This window comes from Camelina sativa, chromosome 8 (genome assembly GCF_030686135.1).
Source record: "Camelina sativa cultivar CO46 ecotype springtype chromosome 8, ASM3068613v1".
NCBI classification, from domain to species: Eukaryota; Viridiplantae; Streptophyta; class Magnoliopsida; order Brassicales; family Brassicaceae; genus Camelina; species Camelina sativa.
Window position 1 is genome coordinate 2,999,800 of NC_141887.1, and position 18,877 is coordinate 3,018,676.

At 36.7% G+C, this 18,877-nt stretch overlaps 3 protein-coding genes, 1 non-coding gene and 1 pseudogene across 7 annotated transcripts; 3 read left to right on the forward strand and 2 right to left on the reverse strand.

Moving 5' to 3' along the window:
* Positions 1-1,006: 1,006 nt before the first annotated feature.
* LOC104709163 (soluble inorganic pyrophosphatase 1-like) lies at positions 1,007-2,455 on the reverse strand (annotated as a pseudogene). Its single transcript, XR_015564489.1, has 7 exons — positions 2,332-2,455; positions 2,218-2,246; positions 2,066-2,131; positions 1,826-1,933; positions 1,631-1,744; positions 1,303-1,347; positions 1,007-1,087 (listed from the first exon to the last, which is right to left on the reverse strand). The product of XR_015564489.1 is annotated as a soluble inorganic pyrophosphatase 1-like (transcript).
* A 1,383-nt stretch (positions 2,456-3,838) lies between these two features.
* LOC104705905 (glycosyltransferase BC10) lies at positions 3,839-5,890 on the forward strand. The gene is made up of 2 exons (XR_015564770.1): positions 3,839-4,568; positions 5,097-5,890. It is a non-coding gene; the product is annotated as a glycosyltransferase BC10 (transcript).
* LOC104705904 (chloroplastic group IIA intron splicing facilitator CRS1, chloroplastic) lies at positions 5,658-9,113 on the forward strand. 2 transcript variants are annotated; one of them, XM_010421996.2, is made up of 7 exons: positions 5,658-6,705; positions 6,790-7,135; positions 7,531-7,661; positions 7,761-8,105; positions 8,194-8,350; positions 8,449-8,744; positions 8,838-9,113. In XM_010421996.2, exons 1-7 carry the CDS (start codon positions 5,974-5,976, stop codon positions 8,931-8,933), a joined length of 2,103 nt encoding a protein of 700 aa, XP_010420298.2. In that variant the 5' UTR covers positions 5,658-5,973; the 3' UTR covers positions 8,934-9,113. The 2 variants fall into 2 exon arrangements, with proteins under 2 accessions (XP_010420298.2, XP_087319719.1); XM_087463593.1 differs by having other exon boundaries at positions 5,890-6,705; positions 6,785-7,135.
* A 69-nt stretch (positions 9,114-9,182) lies between these two features.
* On the reverse strand, positions 9,183-12,716 carry LOC104705906 (putative glucomannan 4-beta-mannosyltransferase 11). 2 transcript variants are annotated; one of them, XM_010422000.3, is made up of 9 exons: positions 12,167-12,716; positions 11,975-12,073; positions 11,531-11,783; positions 11,292-11,402; positions 10,885-11,021; positions 10,485-10,598; positions 10,013-10,212; positions 9,710-9,901; positions 9,183-9,622 (listed from the first exon to the last, which is right to left on the reverse strand). In XM_010422000.3, exons 1-9 carry the CDS (start codon positions 12,428-12,430, stop codon positions 9,472-9,474), a joined length of 1,521 nt encoding a protein of 506 aa, XP_010420302.1. In that variant the 5' UTR covers positions 12,431-12,716; the 3' UTR covers positions 9,183-9,471. The 2 variants fall into 2 exon arrangements, with proteins under 2 accessions (XP_010420302.1, XP_087319720.1); XM_087463594.1 differs by lacking the exon at positions 9,183-9,622 and having other exon boundaries at positions 9,706-9,901; positions 12,167-12,655.
* A 4,939-nt stretch (positions 12,717-17,655) lies between these two features.
* Positions 17,656-18,579, forward strand: LOC147939620 (uncharacterized). The gene has a single exon (XM_087463067.1). It carries the CDS (start codon positions 17,656-17,658, stop codon positions 18,577-18,579), a length of 924 nt encoding a protein of 307 aa, XP_087319193.1.
* Positions 18,580-18,877: the final 298 nt, after the last annotated feature.

Below are 18,877 nucleotides of genomic sequence, written 5' to 3' on the forward strand. Positions count from 1 at the left end.
TTGCATAACTCAGCCATAACTTTACCATAACTCAGCCAATCATCAAATTAGAATGACTAAATAACCGACCAAACCGAACCAAACCGAAAACTAATTTTTCCATTATTTTCGGTTAATTACGGTTATATTCGGCTTGCTATCGGTTATATTAAGTTAATCCACCTAATTTGGATAACATTTGGATTATTTATGGTTATATATTCATCTAACCGACCCATAACATAAAATAACCGAAAAGTAATTTCAAAAATTTTTAAATTTTCAAATGGTTATCATATTAGTATATCCAAATTACCACCTTAAACCAAACACAATATAACCAAAACCAAACTGTTATATTAAAACGCATAATGTTGGAAATATGAACCCTACACCTCAAACTCTAACCCTAACCCTAACCCCTAAATGTCATGTTTTGAATGTTTTACACATTTTGATCAGAATGTGTAAAAATCAATCTTTGTCTATAGTTATTACTTTTTATTGCTTATAATGATTGTAATATTCATTTTTTTATTCTATATTTTAATTTCGATTATAATAATTCTAATTTACAAATATTTCATAAGTCAGCCATTTATGTCGATAACTTAACCATATCAGTCAATTGTTTGAGAAATACTTTTATTTCTTTTATTCGCAATTCGAATTCAAATTTTTTAATTAATTTGAATAATATATTGTGAGAAAAGCTAACTTAATTAGATAATTTATTAGGAATCTGACAGAATGAAAGACCCAGGAAAGAAAGAAGAATACATACTAATATCTCATAACTCCGTAATTCATAACTCAACCGTGTGAAGTATATAACTCAGCCGTAACTTAACCGTAAATCAGCCATAACTTTGAAAATAGACAAATCAATGTTTTACATACCCAAGTACAATTCATCTCGAACTGAGCATAGTCACGAACTATCTTTAAAGAGTGTAAACGTGATGGTATAATAATAATGTGCAACGCTTTACAAATTTTATAGGAAACAAAATTTTTGAATTCTATTTTAAATCTGATTCTGGTCAAGAAACTCTTCGTAAGCAGACGATCCACTGGAAGAGTCACTATCGTAATGGTCATCATCTTCCTTAGAGCATATGATGATAGAAGCATGTTCATAATGTAATTACGGAAAACAAAGAAAGAATACATAATCACATGCATTCAAATCTCAGAGCATATGATGATAGAAGCATGTTCATAATGTCAATCCTAAAGTGAAACTATACTCGAAGCGGAGGTTTAAGAAACGAAAGCATCGGCAACCTCCAACATAAAAAGAAAAATAAGGATACAACTAACATCCACTTTCACGGTTTCAACACTCACATTGACAGCAAAGACTAACTGAGAATATGAAACGACAAGTTCAGAAAAGACTAACTAAGAATATGAAACGACACGGAGCTCACAAAAGAGAAGAACACAACTAGTTTAAATAAAATCAATCCAATCACACAGCTCATATTGCTTCTCCAAAAACCCAATTGATAAAATATAAAAGCACTTCTTGTATCACCAATTGACAATAAAAATCAAAACTTTAAGCAACAAGCATCAAAAGTGTCTCACTTTAAAACCCTTCTCAATCAAATTTGTGAATAAAAGGCATTAGGGTTGAATAGTTTACAAGTTCAGAGCAAGAATCGTATAGTGTTAGAGAGTAAACGAGAAATACCTGATCAATCATAGGCATTAATCCAATGGCTCTGGCACGCAGGAAACAACCGGGAAGGACAGGTTCCTACAGAAAGATAATAAATTTGTTAATAGATATATAAAATGTTTGGTGCATACTATAAGAAAACAAGAAAATAAATTATACTTGCATGATGACTAATACATCAATTGGGTCATTGTCTTCACACAATGTGCGAGGAACAAAACCGTAGTTGTGAGGGTACACAACTGATGAGTACAGAATACGATCAACCTGAATGAGAGATAATGCAAATATATTATTGACTTTGCGGTAAGAAAACCATTATAATATATGACAATAACGATTGATTTTTTTTTTTTTTTTTTTGAACTAATATTGATTGATCTTGATATATAACCAAACCTTGATGAGTCCTGTCTTTTTGTCAAGTTCATATTTGACCTTGCTTCCTTTTGTGATCTCCACAACCTAATCATCATCATCATCATCCAAAGACAAAATGATTCAAGAATCCATCACATAACAAGATTCTCAAAACAGTAAAAGAAACTTACCACGTTGAAAATCTGTGGAGCTCCAGGTCCTACATATAAATTATGAATTAGTCCCAAAATACAAAACACAAAAAACATGCAAAAAAGAACTGAATTAGATATGATTTTGTTTACCAATCTCAAGATCATGCCATGGATGTGCAACTACAGAACGTCTTGACAAGGATGAGAGAATCCTCTCGTTAAGACGAGGAGCAGGTCGCTGCAGCTTCTAGTCTTCGTTCCCTTCTTCACTCATCTGTTTTCAAAACGTTACGATCAAAAACTCAAAATTGGGACAGAGAGAGAAAGAGAGAGTATCAATCAAAAATACCAAATTTATTGCAGAATCAGACCCCACAAGAGAAAAACAATCTTTTTAGAGCAGATTTAAGATCGATAATACCAAAATTAAGATATATGTTTCTATTGATATAATGTATCGATAACTAAAAGATCTACGCCAAATCTGTTCAACTTTTTTTTTTCTCTTTCTAAAGTCGATTGAGATTTGAAGCAATACCCAGTAGATTAAACATCAAAAAGCATCCAACTTTGACGATTTTTAGGAGAAAAAACGTACCTTTGGATCGAAACAGCCGATATTTTTTGGTATCGCAAGGGATGAAGAAACTCTTGGGAGAGGAATATTTTGTAATATTTTGTAATATTTTGTAACTAAGCGTTTTAGGTAAGGTGTATATATTTGTGAATAAAAGGCATTAGGGTTGAATAGTTTACAAGTTCAGACCAAGAATCTTATAGTATTAGAGAGTAAACGAGAAATACCCAATTACATAAAACTTGAAAAAAATGAAAGGGAATATGAAACGACTCGAAGAAGCGAGAGAGAGAACAAAGTCTTAACCTTTACCAACGGGAAACAATAATTAGATCTCTGTGTGTGGGATTCAAACGAAGAGGCTTTTCTTTTTATTTGTCCGCTCAAGAACAATGACAACAAAATCAACGAGAGACGACGAGAGAGAGGTGTTTTTTTTTTTTTGGGCTATGAACAGTGGAAACTGTTTGTTTTCCTCTTTGACATAAACAAGAAAAAGCAATTGTGGATTCTGAAAAAAAAACTGTTTAGTGACGTGGAAAATCGAAAATGATGTGTATTTTAATTTGCTGATGTGTATTTTTTTTATTTATTCAAAATCGGAAAACTAAACCCAAGGGATAAATTGTAATTACACCTAGGACACTAAACATTTGAGTAATATTTAGAAGATTTATAGATATGAGTAATAAACCAACTTTTGGATAACATTTTGAGTAACTCTTTCGTATTTTTACGACACATCACCCCTTTTATTTTGATAACAGATCACCCTTACTTGAATTCGGTTTACATTAACATGGATATTCATCACCCTTACCTTATTTTGACAACATAATCAGTACCCTTACTTGGATTGCAATCTCTTACTCCGTCCTATGGGCAAGTTCAAAATTTCTTCAAATCGTGTTAAAGGAACTAAGATCTAAGACCTAAGTTTTGTATTTTACATACTTATATATTGACCTGAGAACAAATGTAAAAAAAACTAAAAAGTCAGCAGGTCAAGTCTTCGTTCCAAAGTCTACCCCCTATTATTATATTTAACTTGCAAGAGCTCCTTTGACGTTGTCCAATACACTCCAAATACCTTGTTTTTTCTTTCTTCTTTACAACTTGTAATAACACATTTATAACTACAGCTGGTTGCAAAATCCTTAACGATCACAACAACCTCTCTCTCTCTTTCTTTCTTTCTCTCCCTCCCTCTACAATGGGCAGTATTGATCATAAGAGCAAGAAAGAAGAAGAACAGTACCCAATGATCTCAAAACCCTTGAGATCGATTCTCTTACAAAAGGGTAGTTATTTCTTAAGCTCGCTCTTCTTTGTAGTCGGTTTCTCGGTTGGTCTCTTCCTTTGTCTCCAACTAAAAGCCTTACACATGTCTACGATGACGACACAACGACAACCCTTATGGTCTACATTACTAATATTCAACCACACCACAACGATGGACATCATAGGAGAGTTGCCACTACGAGTACTTCAACACAACATGAGTGATCAAGAACTATTCATCAAAGTCGCGTCATTATCATCATCACCACCATCATCCTTATCATCATCATCGTGGTTTGGGAGGAGACATAATAATGATGGGAAGATGGTGGTGAAGGTGGCTTTCATGTTCATGACAGGTGGAAGACTTCCATTGGCTGGCTTGTGGGAGAAGTTCTTTGAAGGACATGAAGGGTTTTATTCCATATATGTCCATACTAATCCACCTTTTCAAGATTCTTTCCCAGAAACTTCTGTCTTCTATTCAAGAAGAATCCCAAGCCAGTTGATGATTTAACAGCTTCAATTAGTTAAATTACCTCTTTCTCTTTTCTTAATTACTCTATTCATCTTTAGTTACCCCCTATTACATGATTAGTATACATCCAAATCAGGAATTATAGTCTCCATAGATATATTATCTCTTGGATTTGACAGGTTGGTTTTTCACGTGGCACGTGTATGAATCTTGATTCGACCCTTGCATAATGGTCCATGAGGCATGAAGGCATGAACCCATTTGATATTATTCTAACATAAATACATTTCTTAATCTTGTTAAGAAAATTCTAACGTAGACTATTCTCACTAGCTAAGAACAATACAGAGAGAATAGACTTAACTTGCATCTCAATATAACATTTCTAGATATTATATAAACATTAAAAGTCGTATGAATCGAAGCTTTTTTTACGTTTTATACTATACGTACGATGCATAAAGAAACCTGAATTAAAAAAAATACCAACAAAAAAGCTTAAATTTTTATATATGTTTTTAAATATTATTTAAAAAAGATATTGATGTTGTTGGTTTGTGAAAATAATTGTCAAAACAGCCAGTTTACTGGGGAACATCATCAATGATAGACGCAGAGAAAAGACTATTAGGCAACGCTCTTCTCGACGAATCTAACCAAAGATTTGTCCTCTTATCCGATTCTTGCATCCCACTCTACAATTTCACAACCATCTACGATTACTTAACCGGCACAAACCTCAGCTTCATTGGCTCGTTCGACGACCCAAGAAAATCAGGTAGAGGCCGTTACAACCGTAATATGTATCCACAAATCAACATCACACATTGGCGAAAAGGATCGCAGTGGTTCGAAACAACTCGAGAACTTGCTCTTCACATCATCGTAGACACGTTCTACTACAAAATATTCGATCAGCATTGTAAACCGCCTTGTTACATGGACGAGCACTATATCCCAACTCTAGTTCACATGTTGCATGGAGAGATGTCCTCGAACCGGACCTTGACTTGGGTCGATTGGTCAAAAGTCGGTCCACATCCTGGTCGGTTTATTTGGCCTGATATAACCGATGAGTTTCTTAACCGAATCCGGTTTACGGACGAGTGTGTCTATCATGGCCGTGGCGGAGAGAACATTACAACTTCGAAGTGTTTTTTATTTGCGAGGAAATTTACAGCCGAGACTTTAGAACCATTGTTAAGAATTTCTCCTGTAGTTCTTGGTTTTGGTCCATAATTATCTCAAAATTGTGATTTTTTTTTTTTTTTTTAATTTTCAATTAGTAAATAGAGAGTATTAAGCTAAGAATGTGCTAATATTGTATTTTAGAAGTTTACATTAGCCAGTAATTAATAATATTTTATCTTATCCATGGGGGTTTTGTCGCTTTGTGAGCCATTGGTGTCTCCTTTGAGTGTAATGCGGAAACCGCAAAGTTGCAGACTTTACTCAAATGCAAACTTCACTGTTCCTATCGGCGCGAGCTTTTCCATCTTTGATCACTAACTCATCCTTAAACCCTAATCAAAACCCCTCGAATGCGGCTAAAACCCCTCAATTTGATCAATTTAGGGAGAAGAACAGAGGACTCTCCTCTGATGCTGTGATTAAGGTTCCGACTGCTCCATGGATGAAAGGTCCTATCTTTCTTCGACCCGATGAGATTCTCGAAACTGAGAAGAGGAACAAGCCACGAAAAGTTGAAGAGAAGACGTTCAAGGCGTTGAATCGTAGAGAGAGTGGTGTCAGGGGAAGGAAAGCGATGAAGAGAATCGTGCGTTATGTCGAGAAGCTTGATGAAAGCTGCGATTTTGAAGATACCCAGATGGATGATTTGAGTGAATTCGAGTATTTAGGTCGAGTTGCGGAGAGAACCACCGAGTTGTATGAGAAGAGACGTGGCGGGAGAATGCCATGGGAAAGAGAAGAAGAGAGGTTTGTATTGCGGAGGACGAAGAAGGAGAGAGTTCAGACTACGGCTGAGCTTATCCTCGACGAAGGTTTGTTGAGTAGACTGAGAGGTGAAGCTTCGAAGATGAGAAAATGGGTGAATGTGAGAAAAGCAGGAGTTACTGAGACAGTTGTGAATGAGATTAGATTGATCTGGAGGTTGAATGAGCTTGCTATGGTGAGATTTGATGTTCCTCTTTGTAGGAATATGGAGCGAGCTCAAGAGATCATAGAGGTTTGGTTGGTTCTACTTCAATTTTCATCAGTTCAAATCCTTTGATGTTACTCTGAAATGATTTTGTCATGTTTTCAAGAATAGATGAAGACTGGAGGCTTGGTTGTGTTAAGCAAGAAGGAGTTTCTCGTTGTTTATCGAGGAGGACCGAGTTCTTCATCAGAGAAAACCGATTCAGGACGAGATGAGATTAGCTCATCATTGTACGAGAGAGAAGCTGATAGGTTGTTGGATGGTTTAGGGCCTCGATATATGGATTGGTGGATGAGAAGACCGTTTCCTGTTGATGCTGACTTGCTTCCTGAAGTGGTTAATGGATATACAACTCCATCTAGACGTTGTCCACCAAACACTAGAGCTAAGCTAAGCGATGAAGAGCTCACCTACTTGAGAAACATTGCTCAAGCTTTACCGTTTCATTTCGTCCTTGGTAATTTGCCCACGCTACTTAAGCTCTCTTCTTCGCTTTGTTTGTGCACAATGAAGTTAAGCTTCAGGGAGAATTGTTCATATGTGTCCTGAAGAAATCATATAAGAATGAGGGAATTTGGTCAAAATAGATATTCTTTTTAACAAAAGATGAACAAGTTCTTGACTAGATCAATAATTTGAGAAGAGATAAGATCAAGAAATGGATCTCTTGCTTGCCAGAATTTGCAACATTTCATGTTTAAGGTCTCTGTCTTTGTTCGTTTCATTTGCGTATACTACTTATTCTCATTCTCTTTGCATTGGTATTTACTAAGTGCTGTTCTCTTTGCATTTGCTTACGGTTTTCTCCATCGAGTTTTCAGCAGTCTATTTTCTTCTTCTTAATTTGTGAAGGAAGGAACCATGGGTTACAAGGTTTAGCTTCCGCTATTGTGAAACTATGGGAGAGAAGTATTATTGCAAAGATTGCAATCAAATGGGGAGCTCTCAATACAAACAATGAGGAAATGGCAGATAAATTGAAGGTAATTTCTTATCTTTTTTTTCTTCCTCTGGGCCAGTTTCTGAATAGATTCCAATCATTGTGGCTGATGCAAAAAAATTTGGATCTATCAATTTTTCAGCATCTCACTGGAGGAGTTTTGATACTACGAAACAGATACTTAATAATACTTTTCAGAGGCAAAGACTTCCTCACTGGAGAAGTTGCCGATTTGGTTGATGACAGAGAGAGATTACTCAGAAGCTACCAACATTTTGAAGAAACTAAACGCGAGAGCGAGATTGAAATCGTGGAGGTGGTAACAAATGGTAAGCAGTTGGAGGAAACAAGCAAAACTGGAACTTTATTAGAGTTTCAAGAACTTCAAAGAAAATTTGGTGAAATGGAGACGAGAAACCTAGAGACTGAGGCTGAGAAAGCAAGGCTAGAAAAGGAACTCAAAAGCCAAGAACACAAGCTTTCCATCGTAAGCCTTTTTAGCTTCCAAAAAAGTTGCATCATTCTAAATTTCACTTATTAATAGAAGTTCTATGGGTTGCTCCTTCTTTCTGCAGTTAAAATCAAAGATAGAGAAAGCAACAATGGAGTTGTTCAGACTGAATTCGTTATGGAAACCATCTGAGCGAGAGGATGACATCGAACTATTCACTAACGAAGAAAGAGAATGCTTGAGAAGAGTAGGGCTGAAGATGAACAGCAGCTTGGTTCTCGGTAGGAGCCGTTTGATCTATATTCTTGGCTTCTTCTTAATCCTAATCCGATGGTTATGAGATTGATTTACACAAATTTGGTATTTGTTTCATTTGTAGGTAGAAGAGGAATATTTCATGGTGTAATGGAAGGTCTGCATCAGCATTGGAAGCACAGGGAAGTTGCGAAAGTGATCACGATGCAGAAGATATTCTCGAGAGTTGTTTACACAGCGAAAGCCCTTGAAGCAGAGAGCAATGGAGTACTTATCTCAGTTGAAAAACTTAAGGAAGGACACGCGATACTCATATACCGTGGCAAGAACTACAAACGTCCTTCATCAAAACTAATGGCACAGAATCTTTTGACGAAAAGAAAAGCGTTACAAAGATCTGTTGCGATGCAGCGGCTCGGCGTAAGTGAAATGATGATAGAATTTTCCTTTCTTTTTGAAAAATTGAGAGAATGTTGTGAATCCCATTTGAATTGATCTTTTCTTTTTTGGCAGTCACTGAAGTTCTTCGCTTACCAAAGAGAGAGAGCAATAGAAGCTTTGAAGGTGAGTTTGGTAAACCTTCAAGACTCTGCTTCTGAGTTAGGTTGATGCAAAATGAATTGCAAGGATGAGCTGAACAAAAGTTTACCAATGCAGATATATTTTAGCTTGACTATCTCTGTGTATCACATATTCTTTTTTCCTTCATTGTGATTACCGTGTATATATATCATGTAATGTGACTAATGTCCTTTTTGCTGTCGAAAATAATATTCTTGTCGGTCTTCATTTTTTTCTTTTTACTATTTTTCATATTTTTTCCAAATCAGTGAACAATGTTAATGGACATGATAGAAGTGGAGGAAACTGATAAATCTAAAGTTCATTATAAAAAAATTACACTCTACATAATCTACGGCACACTATGTAAAACCTAGGGACTAACATAACATTGCATTGTACAAAAAAAAATCAAGATATAGTATTATGATATACTTTACATGAAAAAACAGACACATTATTTTCTTCATTGATAAATGGATAATTCTATAACGAAATCTAACCTATCCTGACTTTGAAAAAGAAAATAGAAGATTTTAATACTAACTACATAATCTTAGAAAATCAAAATATCTAAATAAGAGATTTAATTAGTTCCTACAAAACCAAATCCAGAAATAATAAATGCAAGAGCCTGCATGTAAAGATAGATATATAACAATGTCTTCCCAAAGACAAGGTTATAGGAGGCACAACACAAAATGTATATCCCCACCATCATCTCCTTTGAGTTTATCCTGCATCCAAAAAAAAAGAAGTGCTGACCAATTTTGAAGATGATACAAATGAAGAAGAAGGACAAATCTTTAGAATTGATTAATCACCTGTCGAGAACCCCATTGCGAGGTTTTCTTATTTGCGGAAGTAACTTAGTCTCAAGAGCATCTCCTAATTTCTCAGTGACAACCCATTCGTTCACTCTCCCTCCTTCAAGTAAACCAATGAAAGTGCCTTTGGTTCGATGCATGGCCATAACATTCTCGAACAAAACCCAAAATATCACGAGGTAGAATGATCTACATGCATACCAACATAGTTCATAAATTAATGTGCGGGCTATATATTAATTGAACAAGTGGCCAGTTAAATGTGTGGTTATAGCTAGCTAGAAACCAATAATTACTAACCTTGGAGTGGCAATGGCATTGAAGAGAGTGATCATAAAAGGAAAATACATAGTTGACCAAGTCGGAATGTTGACTTCGGGAAAGAAAACGCTCGTAGGAAGAATGAGACAATAGAAGAAGAAGGTGAAGAAATGGACTATGATCTTCCTTACGAAAAAGAAGCTGTAGATCACATACAGTTTCTTCCAAATCGTCACTCTCTGTTCAAGATTACCAAATCAAGTTCATTAATACCAAACTTTTTAAAAAAGATATTAAGATTAAAACCATAAAAGAAACGTAATTAAAATTGGCATGCATGCACTCACGTTGGATGTTTAATTTGTCTCTCTCATAATGGAAAAAAAAAAAAAAAAATTGGTGGCACGTGTGTGTACCTCACTGCCTTGGAGTGAATCAAATTAAAAGTTGGAGAATAATACTATAGTTGTATCTTTCTTTTTATTTTGGGTCAGATAGAATAAAACAGTACCTTATTGCTAATAATTTCCATAGCCATTTTTCTGAAAAGATTAGCTGGACCGCATGACCATCGATGTTGTTGGAATCTGAAAGCCTTAAATTGGCTTGGTAGCTCACTTTTCACCTACAATCGCAATCATATATTTTCATATATATATATATATATATAAACGATTTAAAGCTAAGTTATTTGATATCCACACGTTAATACATAATTCTTTATATTATTCCATTATTCCTGTGGGAATTAAATCATGTGCTGCAACAGTGCATAAAGTGGGTGCACAGCAACAACACATGTGTGAGTATGTGACGAATATTAATTAAGATTTGGACTGGTTTTATACGAGGTTAAATTTGTTTTTTTTTCTTCTTTTATATTACAGATAGTCCAAAAGAATTGAAAATACCGCAACGTCGTTGACGAAAACAAATCTCCAGCCGTGTAGACCGACACGTACGGCCAAGTCCATGTCTTCGACGGTGGTTCGGTCTTTCCAACCTCCTGCTTCTTCCATTGCGGCCATTCTCCATACACCCGCAGTACCTGTAAAAATTATATTGATGTAACAGTGTAAGAAACAAAACTATATATATTCAGAGATTTTGCAAAAATTACGAGATCAATTTAAATGTGTATATTTTCAATATTTGTGCATATTATTGTCAATTGGTTTTGGGTAGAAACAAATGTGGCTTGTTTTTTTTGCTAGCAATTGTTAGTAAAAAAAAGAGTGTAAGTTAGAAAGAATAAAAAAATTGGAGAGGATCTAAGAAATATGAAGTTTTTTTTTAATAAATGTTGACAAGGATTTACCATTGAAGCCAAAGAAGGCATGTCTAGTGGATCCCGATTCTTGCTCTGCCGTGAAATGGTAATTGAGAGACATCTCCTGCATCCTAGTCATCAAGCACTTCTTTGCGTTCACTGCACCAATGAATAGCTTCTTTAATCATATATATGACTATATATGGTCAGTAAACGCATATATGATCCTCAAATATGACAATGAATGGAAATTTTTTTGTTTGTATAAACTGCAAGTAATCATATACCAAATTTCCATCGGGCTTGAACAAGAGCAAGCTCGGGATTGTGGATGAGAAATGGGATACTGCGGTGGAGGTAGTCGGGCTCTGGCTGGAAATCAGCATCGAAGATGGCAATGTAAGCGCATTGTTTGACGTAGCTATGCCTCATGCCTTGTTTAAGAGCTCCAGCTTTATAGCCATTTCTATTGTCTCTCCTCTCACATTTTATGTTAATGCCTTTTCTTGCCCATTTCCCACACTCTATGTTCACCATTTCCTGCAATTAGTAACACAGTAAACGATAGATATCATTGTGGTTATAAGAAAAAACACAACATTTTAATTGTTTTAATAAATCTAGCTTATTTGGAATTTTTGATTTTTTTCTTAAAAGTTAAAATAATAAAAACTCTCACTAGTAATTAATTAATTAATAGCATGTGTTTAGAACAATGAATATAAATGTACCATGATAGTGGGATCAGTGGAATCGTCTAAAACTTGAATGATTAGTCGATCCAATGGCCATATGAGTCCGCAAGCAGCACCAATGGATAACTGAAACACCTGTGGGAGTTAAAGGTTACTTAAAAGCTGCATCACTATCTAAGATTATAAATAACTGAATACAAATTCATAAAACTATAAGTAAATACGTACCTCTCGTTCGTTGTACATTGGGATTTGGACAAGAACCATGGGATAGTTTTGATCTCCGAGCTCCATGTCCTCTTGCATTGCCTCCCATTTGTAGATCTTCTCGGGTTTGCGTTTAAACAACTTAACGTAAAATACTACAATGTTCATATATAAACTCTCTACGAAAACTAACAGTGAGATGACCAAACACATAGCCACCAAACACTTGAATATAGGAACTAGAAGTAGACTACTCATTTTTCTCCACCACATCATAGTCTCCATGCTTATTTATATATATACTGATCTTCTCTTCACACCATTATATGCTTCAAGCTTTTTTTCTCTAAAAGTTGCAGCTGCAACCTCAATTATTCTCTGGCCGGGAAAAGAAAATTTAACTATTCTCCTCGGAATGAAGAAGTGGGAGTGAGATAGAATTTTGAGATTGGGGTATTTCTTGTTCTGTCGATAAGTGACTGACTATACATAGATTCTCTTTTTTTGTTTAATCAAGTAATTTGTCTTTAGTTTTTTTTTAGAGGTTTTGTTTCTATTTCGATTCGTCGTCGTTTACGGAATTATGTGGACCAGATCTAGAACATTATGATAGCTAGTGGGAACAACAAGATGAGAAAAGGACCAAACAATGTTTATAACTTTAATCAGTCTAACTATTTTTTTATTCATAACTTGCATGTGATACTTTTACACATGTTACAACTGGCTACATATACATACGCCTAATTGAATCGGTATCGGATACCGCCTTGACAATCTACATTACATTAGTATTCGATCACGCATCTATCTATAGTCATCTTTTAACTTTCATTCTGTTAAATATATACTAGCTGCAAATACATCATATAATATGTTAAATTTTATCATACATTTATACAAGTACAACTTTAAAACGTACAATGCAATGCTAGGTGCGCTAAAAAATAAACCGCGCGAAGCATGTTTTATTTGAAGGTAGATACACAAATTAACGCGTTTGAACTGAAAACAAATAGTAGTAAGTATAAGAGAATATCTAGAAGATATGTAAATCTATCATAATCATATCAATGATTTGTAAATATGCTATATAATCTCACTAGTTAGGAAAGTAGGTTAAATGTTATTCCTATATATATGCTTGTACATTGTAACCATATTTTTATGAGAATCAATATATAATTCTTCCATTCGTAGACTCTCATCAATCTCTAACATGGTATCAAGTTTAGATCTAACGATCAAACTGTTTTATTTTTATTTTATGTTATTAAGCAAAGTGTTTCTACATTCAAGTTCATCATGAACTTCTCTTTGTTCAGATCTATGATCTCTAAATCTAAGTCAAATGCTTCTTCTTTTTATCTTTCATTCAAGCTTCTTATGAGCCTCAGCCAAGTGCTTCTGCAATTCAAGTTCATCATGAACCTCTGAATCTAAGCTATCAAGTTTTTTTTTTTTTTTAAGCTATCAAGTTTTTTTTTTTTTTTTGTGTTCAGATCTATCATCATTGATCTCTCACTCTAAACTAAGTGCTTCATCTTTTTATTCTAAAAAAAAAATGTTTTTCTCATTCAAGCTTCTTATGAGCCTTTGAATCAAACCATAGTACTTCTTTAAATTATTTTTTTATTTTTTTAAAAAACCATCTTATTTTCCAGTTTTCAAGCCATCGATACTTCATCAAAATTTTATTTGTTATTTTTTCAATTCACTAAAAAAAAATCAAACAAAATCACGTCAGCTTACAACCATCACCCGATCTATACAGGATCTAACTTCGTCACCACCAAGATGTCGAAAGCAAGATTGGATGGTGTTGTTCAAGCACGAGCTCTACCATTCTACTAAGATCAATCTCAAGCCATTAGTTCCACATTTCACTACCTTGAGATTGAGGGGGCGTATAAGAAGATATCTAGAAGATATGTAAATCTATCATAATCATATCAATGATTTGTAAATATTCTATATGATCTCACTAGTTAGGAAAGTAGGTTAAATGTTATTCCTATATATATGCTTGTACATTGTAACCATATTCTTATGAGAGTCAATATACAATTCTTCCATCCTAGACTCTCATCAATCTCTAACAGTAACCACTATAGAAATGCGTTTGAAGTGAGAAAGAATCAAAGTCTTAACTATACATATTACTATATTAGTGCAGTGGCAACCATAATCTCGACAAAATAAATAAACGTGAGTTAAAAGACAAGTACCAGTGTAAAATAATTAAGCAATGCTGTAATTTTGAGAACAAAAACAATTAATGTTCTGTCTGTGAAATTAAGAATGGACAACCCGGTTGTCACAACTGTAATCTGATCCCCTAGTTGTTTCGTATGAAAGAGTCAAATCATTTGAACGCAAACATGTTTTTTACTTATGTCTCACTGGTGAGAACGTAACCGGAGTAAACCAGTACGATTGGGTCAGTAAGGACGAGATGGATTTATTGCTCTGAATAAAACAATTCCCTAATTATTGGAATTATTTAATCCTATTTTCCTTAGTCTAATAGGAACCACCACAACTTATCTTATCTTATCATTATTTCTTTCTCCTTTGTAAATATTATCACAAACTCAAGTGACCCGATTATTAGATTTGATCGCATCTATCTTTCAATGGTGTGTTGCGTTGAAATGATTGAATCTTCTCGTTGGCAAGGAAGGGTACACAAACTTTTATATATAACCTTTGGGAAAAGTCAGATCTGAGAAATGTCCTTTGCACTATGTTCCACTTGACTTAACCATGACTCGCGCCGTGTGGTTTGTCCCTTTCACAAGCAAGTGGCAAATGTCAACTATTTAACCATGACTCGCGCCGTGTGGTTTACGCGCTTTTGTAGAGAAAATGTAAAACCTCGACAAGGCTTAGTGGCTTACCAAACCAAAACGGGCTTAGAGCCAGCCGGGGTGTTGTTGTTGATTGTTTCCATCAAGCGTATTAAGGCCCATTTATAACATTAGCTTTTTTGGGTATATTTTGTAAAATGTCTAGAAGGGTTTTTTCTTTTCTTTATTCCAAATCATTTTAACGACCCTTAAAAAAGACCTGAGTACACACGAAAACTATCGTAGTGGAGGAGTATATATTTATACTACAAGAATTTAAATGGCAAACTAGGATATACCCTAAAGATGATCATCTGACAAAAAGAAAGGAAAGACAAACTTTAGGACGAAGCAAATGCGTGTCTCCTCCTCATGGGCATTGCATGATGCATGGCTAACCTATTTTATCATTTTGCCCACCACAAACCTAAACACCCCAAATCATTTTTATTGACTCTTTCTCTCTACACAGCCGTTGCGAACTTTCCTATAATTTCATGTCTAGTTACAACACTTGATTTTTTGGAACTAACTTGGTTCCCCGTGGATCGAAATTCCAGCCAACACCCTGATTCAGCTATGGCTGAAGCCAGTCCCAATCGTCCCCCTCCTTTTCCCTTCTACCCTCCTGACTCCAATCATTTTCCTTCTTTGTCTGACTTTCCTCCCCTTTCCCCAAATTCTATTTCCCCCTCTTCTCAATCCCCCCTCCAATACTCTCCTCAAACTGCTTGCATTGAGCCTGAGAGAGTGGTCCTAGCGCTCCCTGTCCAACATAAATCAACTCCTGTGGTGGTGAACCCCCAGGCTCAAGCCCTCCTTAACATTTACAATCAAACTTTGAAACTCAACTCTAGATCTAGTAACAGTGCTACAATACCTTTCAAGGTTGCAGCTCAAACTGATGGCCTATTACCACGACCTCTGCCAAAGGTTACTCGACGAGTAATTGGTCAAGAAAAATCACTAACAGCCTCTCCAATCTCCATGAAGCCTCACCAAGCTTTCGAACCTTCTTCAGTGAGCACCTCCGGAACTGGATCTGGATCTCCCCAAGCTGATTCAGTTACTATCCAAACTAACTGTTCCCCTACTTCCCTCCCACCCTTGCTCCCAAGTCCACACTCGATTATCCCCACCCTCCCTTCGCAAACATAACCCTCGCCAGAACCCTCTCCTGACTCCTCTCCTGAACCCTCTCCTAAAGCTCAACTACAGAACCCTCCCCTTTCTTCTGCCCCAACTCATCTAAAACCTCCACTACAACCTTTTTCTGCTCCAACTCATCTTCATCCTCCTTCTACTGCCCTCCCAGAGCCTGTAACGATGGCCCAGAAGCTTAAACAGGTCTCCGACAGATCGCTTCAGCGACTTGCTCCTCCTACTTACTCCTCTGAAGGAAAACCTAGAATTGTCATCCCAGACTCAGTGTTCGAAGAAGGAGCACAAATTCATAAAGACTTTATCATAGGTAGGTTTAAAGGAAGACTTCCAACTTACAAGCATATCTAGAGCGTCCTCAGTCACATGTGGGGACGCGGACAACGGCTTGAGGTGCATTTGAATCACGCCAATAACTCCATACTAGTAAGGCTACCAAATGAGTATATTCGAACCAAGGTCCTCGAGAAGAAGCTATGGTATATAGGAGAATGTATGTTCCTTGTTGCTCAGTGGGACTCTACTGGTGGTGCAAAAACTGACTTGGATGCTATCCCCATTTGGGCACATCTTAAAGGCATGCCCTTCAACCTAATGCACCAAAAAGGGATAAGTCTAGTGGCAGGCCTGGTTGGTGAACCAAAAGAAATGGATGAATTCACACGCAACTTGGTCAGTATCTCTGAAGCACATGTTAAGGTGGAAAGGAATCTAAATCAACCATTACCTTCTTCGGTTGAAATTGAACGATCAAATGGTGAAGTCATCACCATTGCAGTCGAATACCCTTGGATCCCTCCCACATGCTCTCATTGTAAGGGGATCGGACATGTTGTTCGTTACTGCCCTAGTGTTGCCCCAACCTGGACTCCTGCACAAAATCCAAAACCAGCGTCAAATAGAAGAAGTAATGATCCTTCTGTAAAGGGTAAAGAACATGCGGTTACTTCTCCCACTACTACTGCTCCTGCGGCGGTTGATATGGCGGGTTGTTCTAGTGACCCTGCAAAGACTCCCTCAGCCCTGACAAACCACAACAACAATGTCACTCCATCAAAAACTGCCTCAATCCAGCCTTCTAAAAACTCTTCTCCTGCACCAATGGATATTTCCACCACACCCTTGCCTCTGTCAAAGGCAACTGTCTCCAACCCTTTTGAAGTCCTTGCTGAACCAGTCTACCATATAAACCCACCCCCTCCACCTTCCTCCACAACTTCATCTAATCCGCATCCCACCCCCTCCCCTAACCCTTCCATTGTTTCCTCACCCCCGCTGGAACCTGCAAAAATTACCCCTTCTCTATCTGTGGTGTCTCCTCACCGCTCCTAAATCCACCCCTAACCCTAAACCATGTATATACAACCATTTTTTTGGAACATCCGAGGTCTAAATGATCTGGATAAACATCGACCTTTTTCTAACTGGCTTGCAACCCATAAGCCTCTTTTTGGTGCTATCTTAGAAACCCATATCAAGGAACCAAATTTGAACAGAGTTATGAACCTTACATGTCCTGTTTGGCAATTTGTCTCTAACCATGCTTCTGATCCGGATGGTAGAGTAATCATCGTGTGGAAATCTCCTGTCAATATTACGGTTCTTCATCAATCGAGGCATATGATAACCACTGAAGTCACAATTCAGGGAGGGCATAGATTTATCTTCACAGCTCTATATGCTCCTAACTTAGGAGACGAACGAACTGACCTCTGGTGTGAGTTGATTAACCTTCAACAAAGACTCCAGTTGGATTCACAACCTTGGCTTCTTGGAGGGGATTTCAACCAAATCATCCATCCAGCTGAGCACTCAAACCCGAATGTTGATCACTGGTCCTCGCGTATGATAGAACTTCGCGATTGCCTCCTGCAAATGGAGCTGTTTGATCTCCGTCATCAAGGTCCCTTCTTCACCTGGTCCAATAAAAATCCCTCAAACCCTATAGCAAAAAAACTAGATCGACTGCTAGTTAACAACCACTGGCTAGCTTTATACCCCAATAATGTGGCTTCCTTCCTGGCTTCTGAAGTTTCTGATCATTCGCCTTGTCTTCTCAACCTGGAAACCTCCCTCCTGTGTGCTGGCACCAAACCTTTCAAATTCTTTAACTTCCTAACCTCTCATCCCCAATTCCTCCAAACGATTGAGACTGCATGGATCTTGGCTGGAACTTTACATCCCTTGGAAACAAGTTTAGCTTTTTTGAGTGCTAAACAGAAAACAATAAAGCGAGATATTAAAACACTTTCCAGAGATAATTTTTCGGATATTCAGACTCGAGTGCGAGAGGCTAACCTTTTATTAAACAATGTGCAGGTACAAGCGATGGCCACACCTTCTCCTGCCCTATTCCAACAAGAACGTGCTCTTCACACTCGATGGGAATTCCTCAGAAAGATTGAAGAAGCCTATTTCAAATAAACATCTCTTATCAACTGGTTAAAAGAAGGGGACTTGAACACATCTTACTTTCATCGAGTGACTTTAACCATAAACGCCTTCAATGCCATAAGATCCTTCTCCTCGACTTCAGGCACTATGGTGGATGACCCTCTAGAAATGAGTCGAATAGCAGTAGCACAGTTCCAATCCATACTTGGTCCCCACTCTCTACCACCAATCGCTGTGTCTCTTAACTGGCTTCAAAGTATTATCCAATACCGTTGTTCCCCTGAGCTGAAACAAACAATGATAAAGCTTCCCACGTCAGAAGAGATTA

Coding starts and splice junctions, on each gene's coding strand:
- LOC104705904 (XM_010421996.2), top strand. CDS start 5,974: ATGCAAACTTCACTGTTCCTATCGGCGCGAGCTTTTCCATCTTTGATC. Junction 8,351..8,448: donor GAACAGCAGCTTGGTTCTCG/GTAGGAGCCGTT, acceptor TTTCATTTGTAG/GTAGAAGAGGAATATTTCAT. Junction 8,745..8,837: donor TTGCGATGCAGCGGCTCGGC/GTAAGTGAAATG, acceptor CTTTTTTGGCAG/TCACTGAAGTTCTTCGCTTA.
- LOC147939620 (XM_087463067.1), top strand. CDS start 17,656: ATGAACCTTACATGTCCTGTTTGGCAATTTGTCTCTAACCATGCTTCT.
- LOC104705906 (XM_010422000.3), bottom strand. CDS start 12,430: ATGGAGACTATGATGTGGTGGAGAAAAATGAGTAGTCTACTTCTAGTT. Junction 10,599..10,884: donor TTTTCGTCAACGACGTTGCG/GTATTTTCAATT, acceptor TTGCGATTGTAG/GTGAAAAGTGAGCTACCAAG. Junction 9,623..9,709: donor CGCAATGGGGTTCTCGACAG/GTGATTAATCAA, acceptor TTTTGGATGCAG/GATAAACTCAAAGGAGATGA.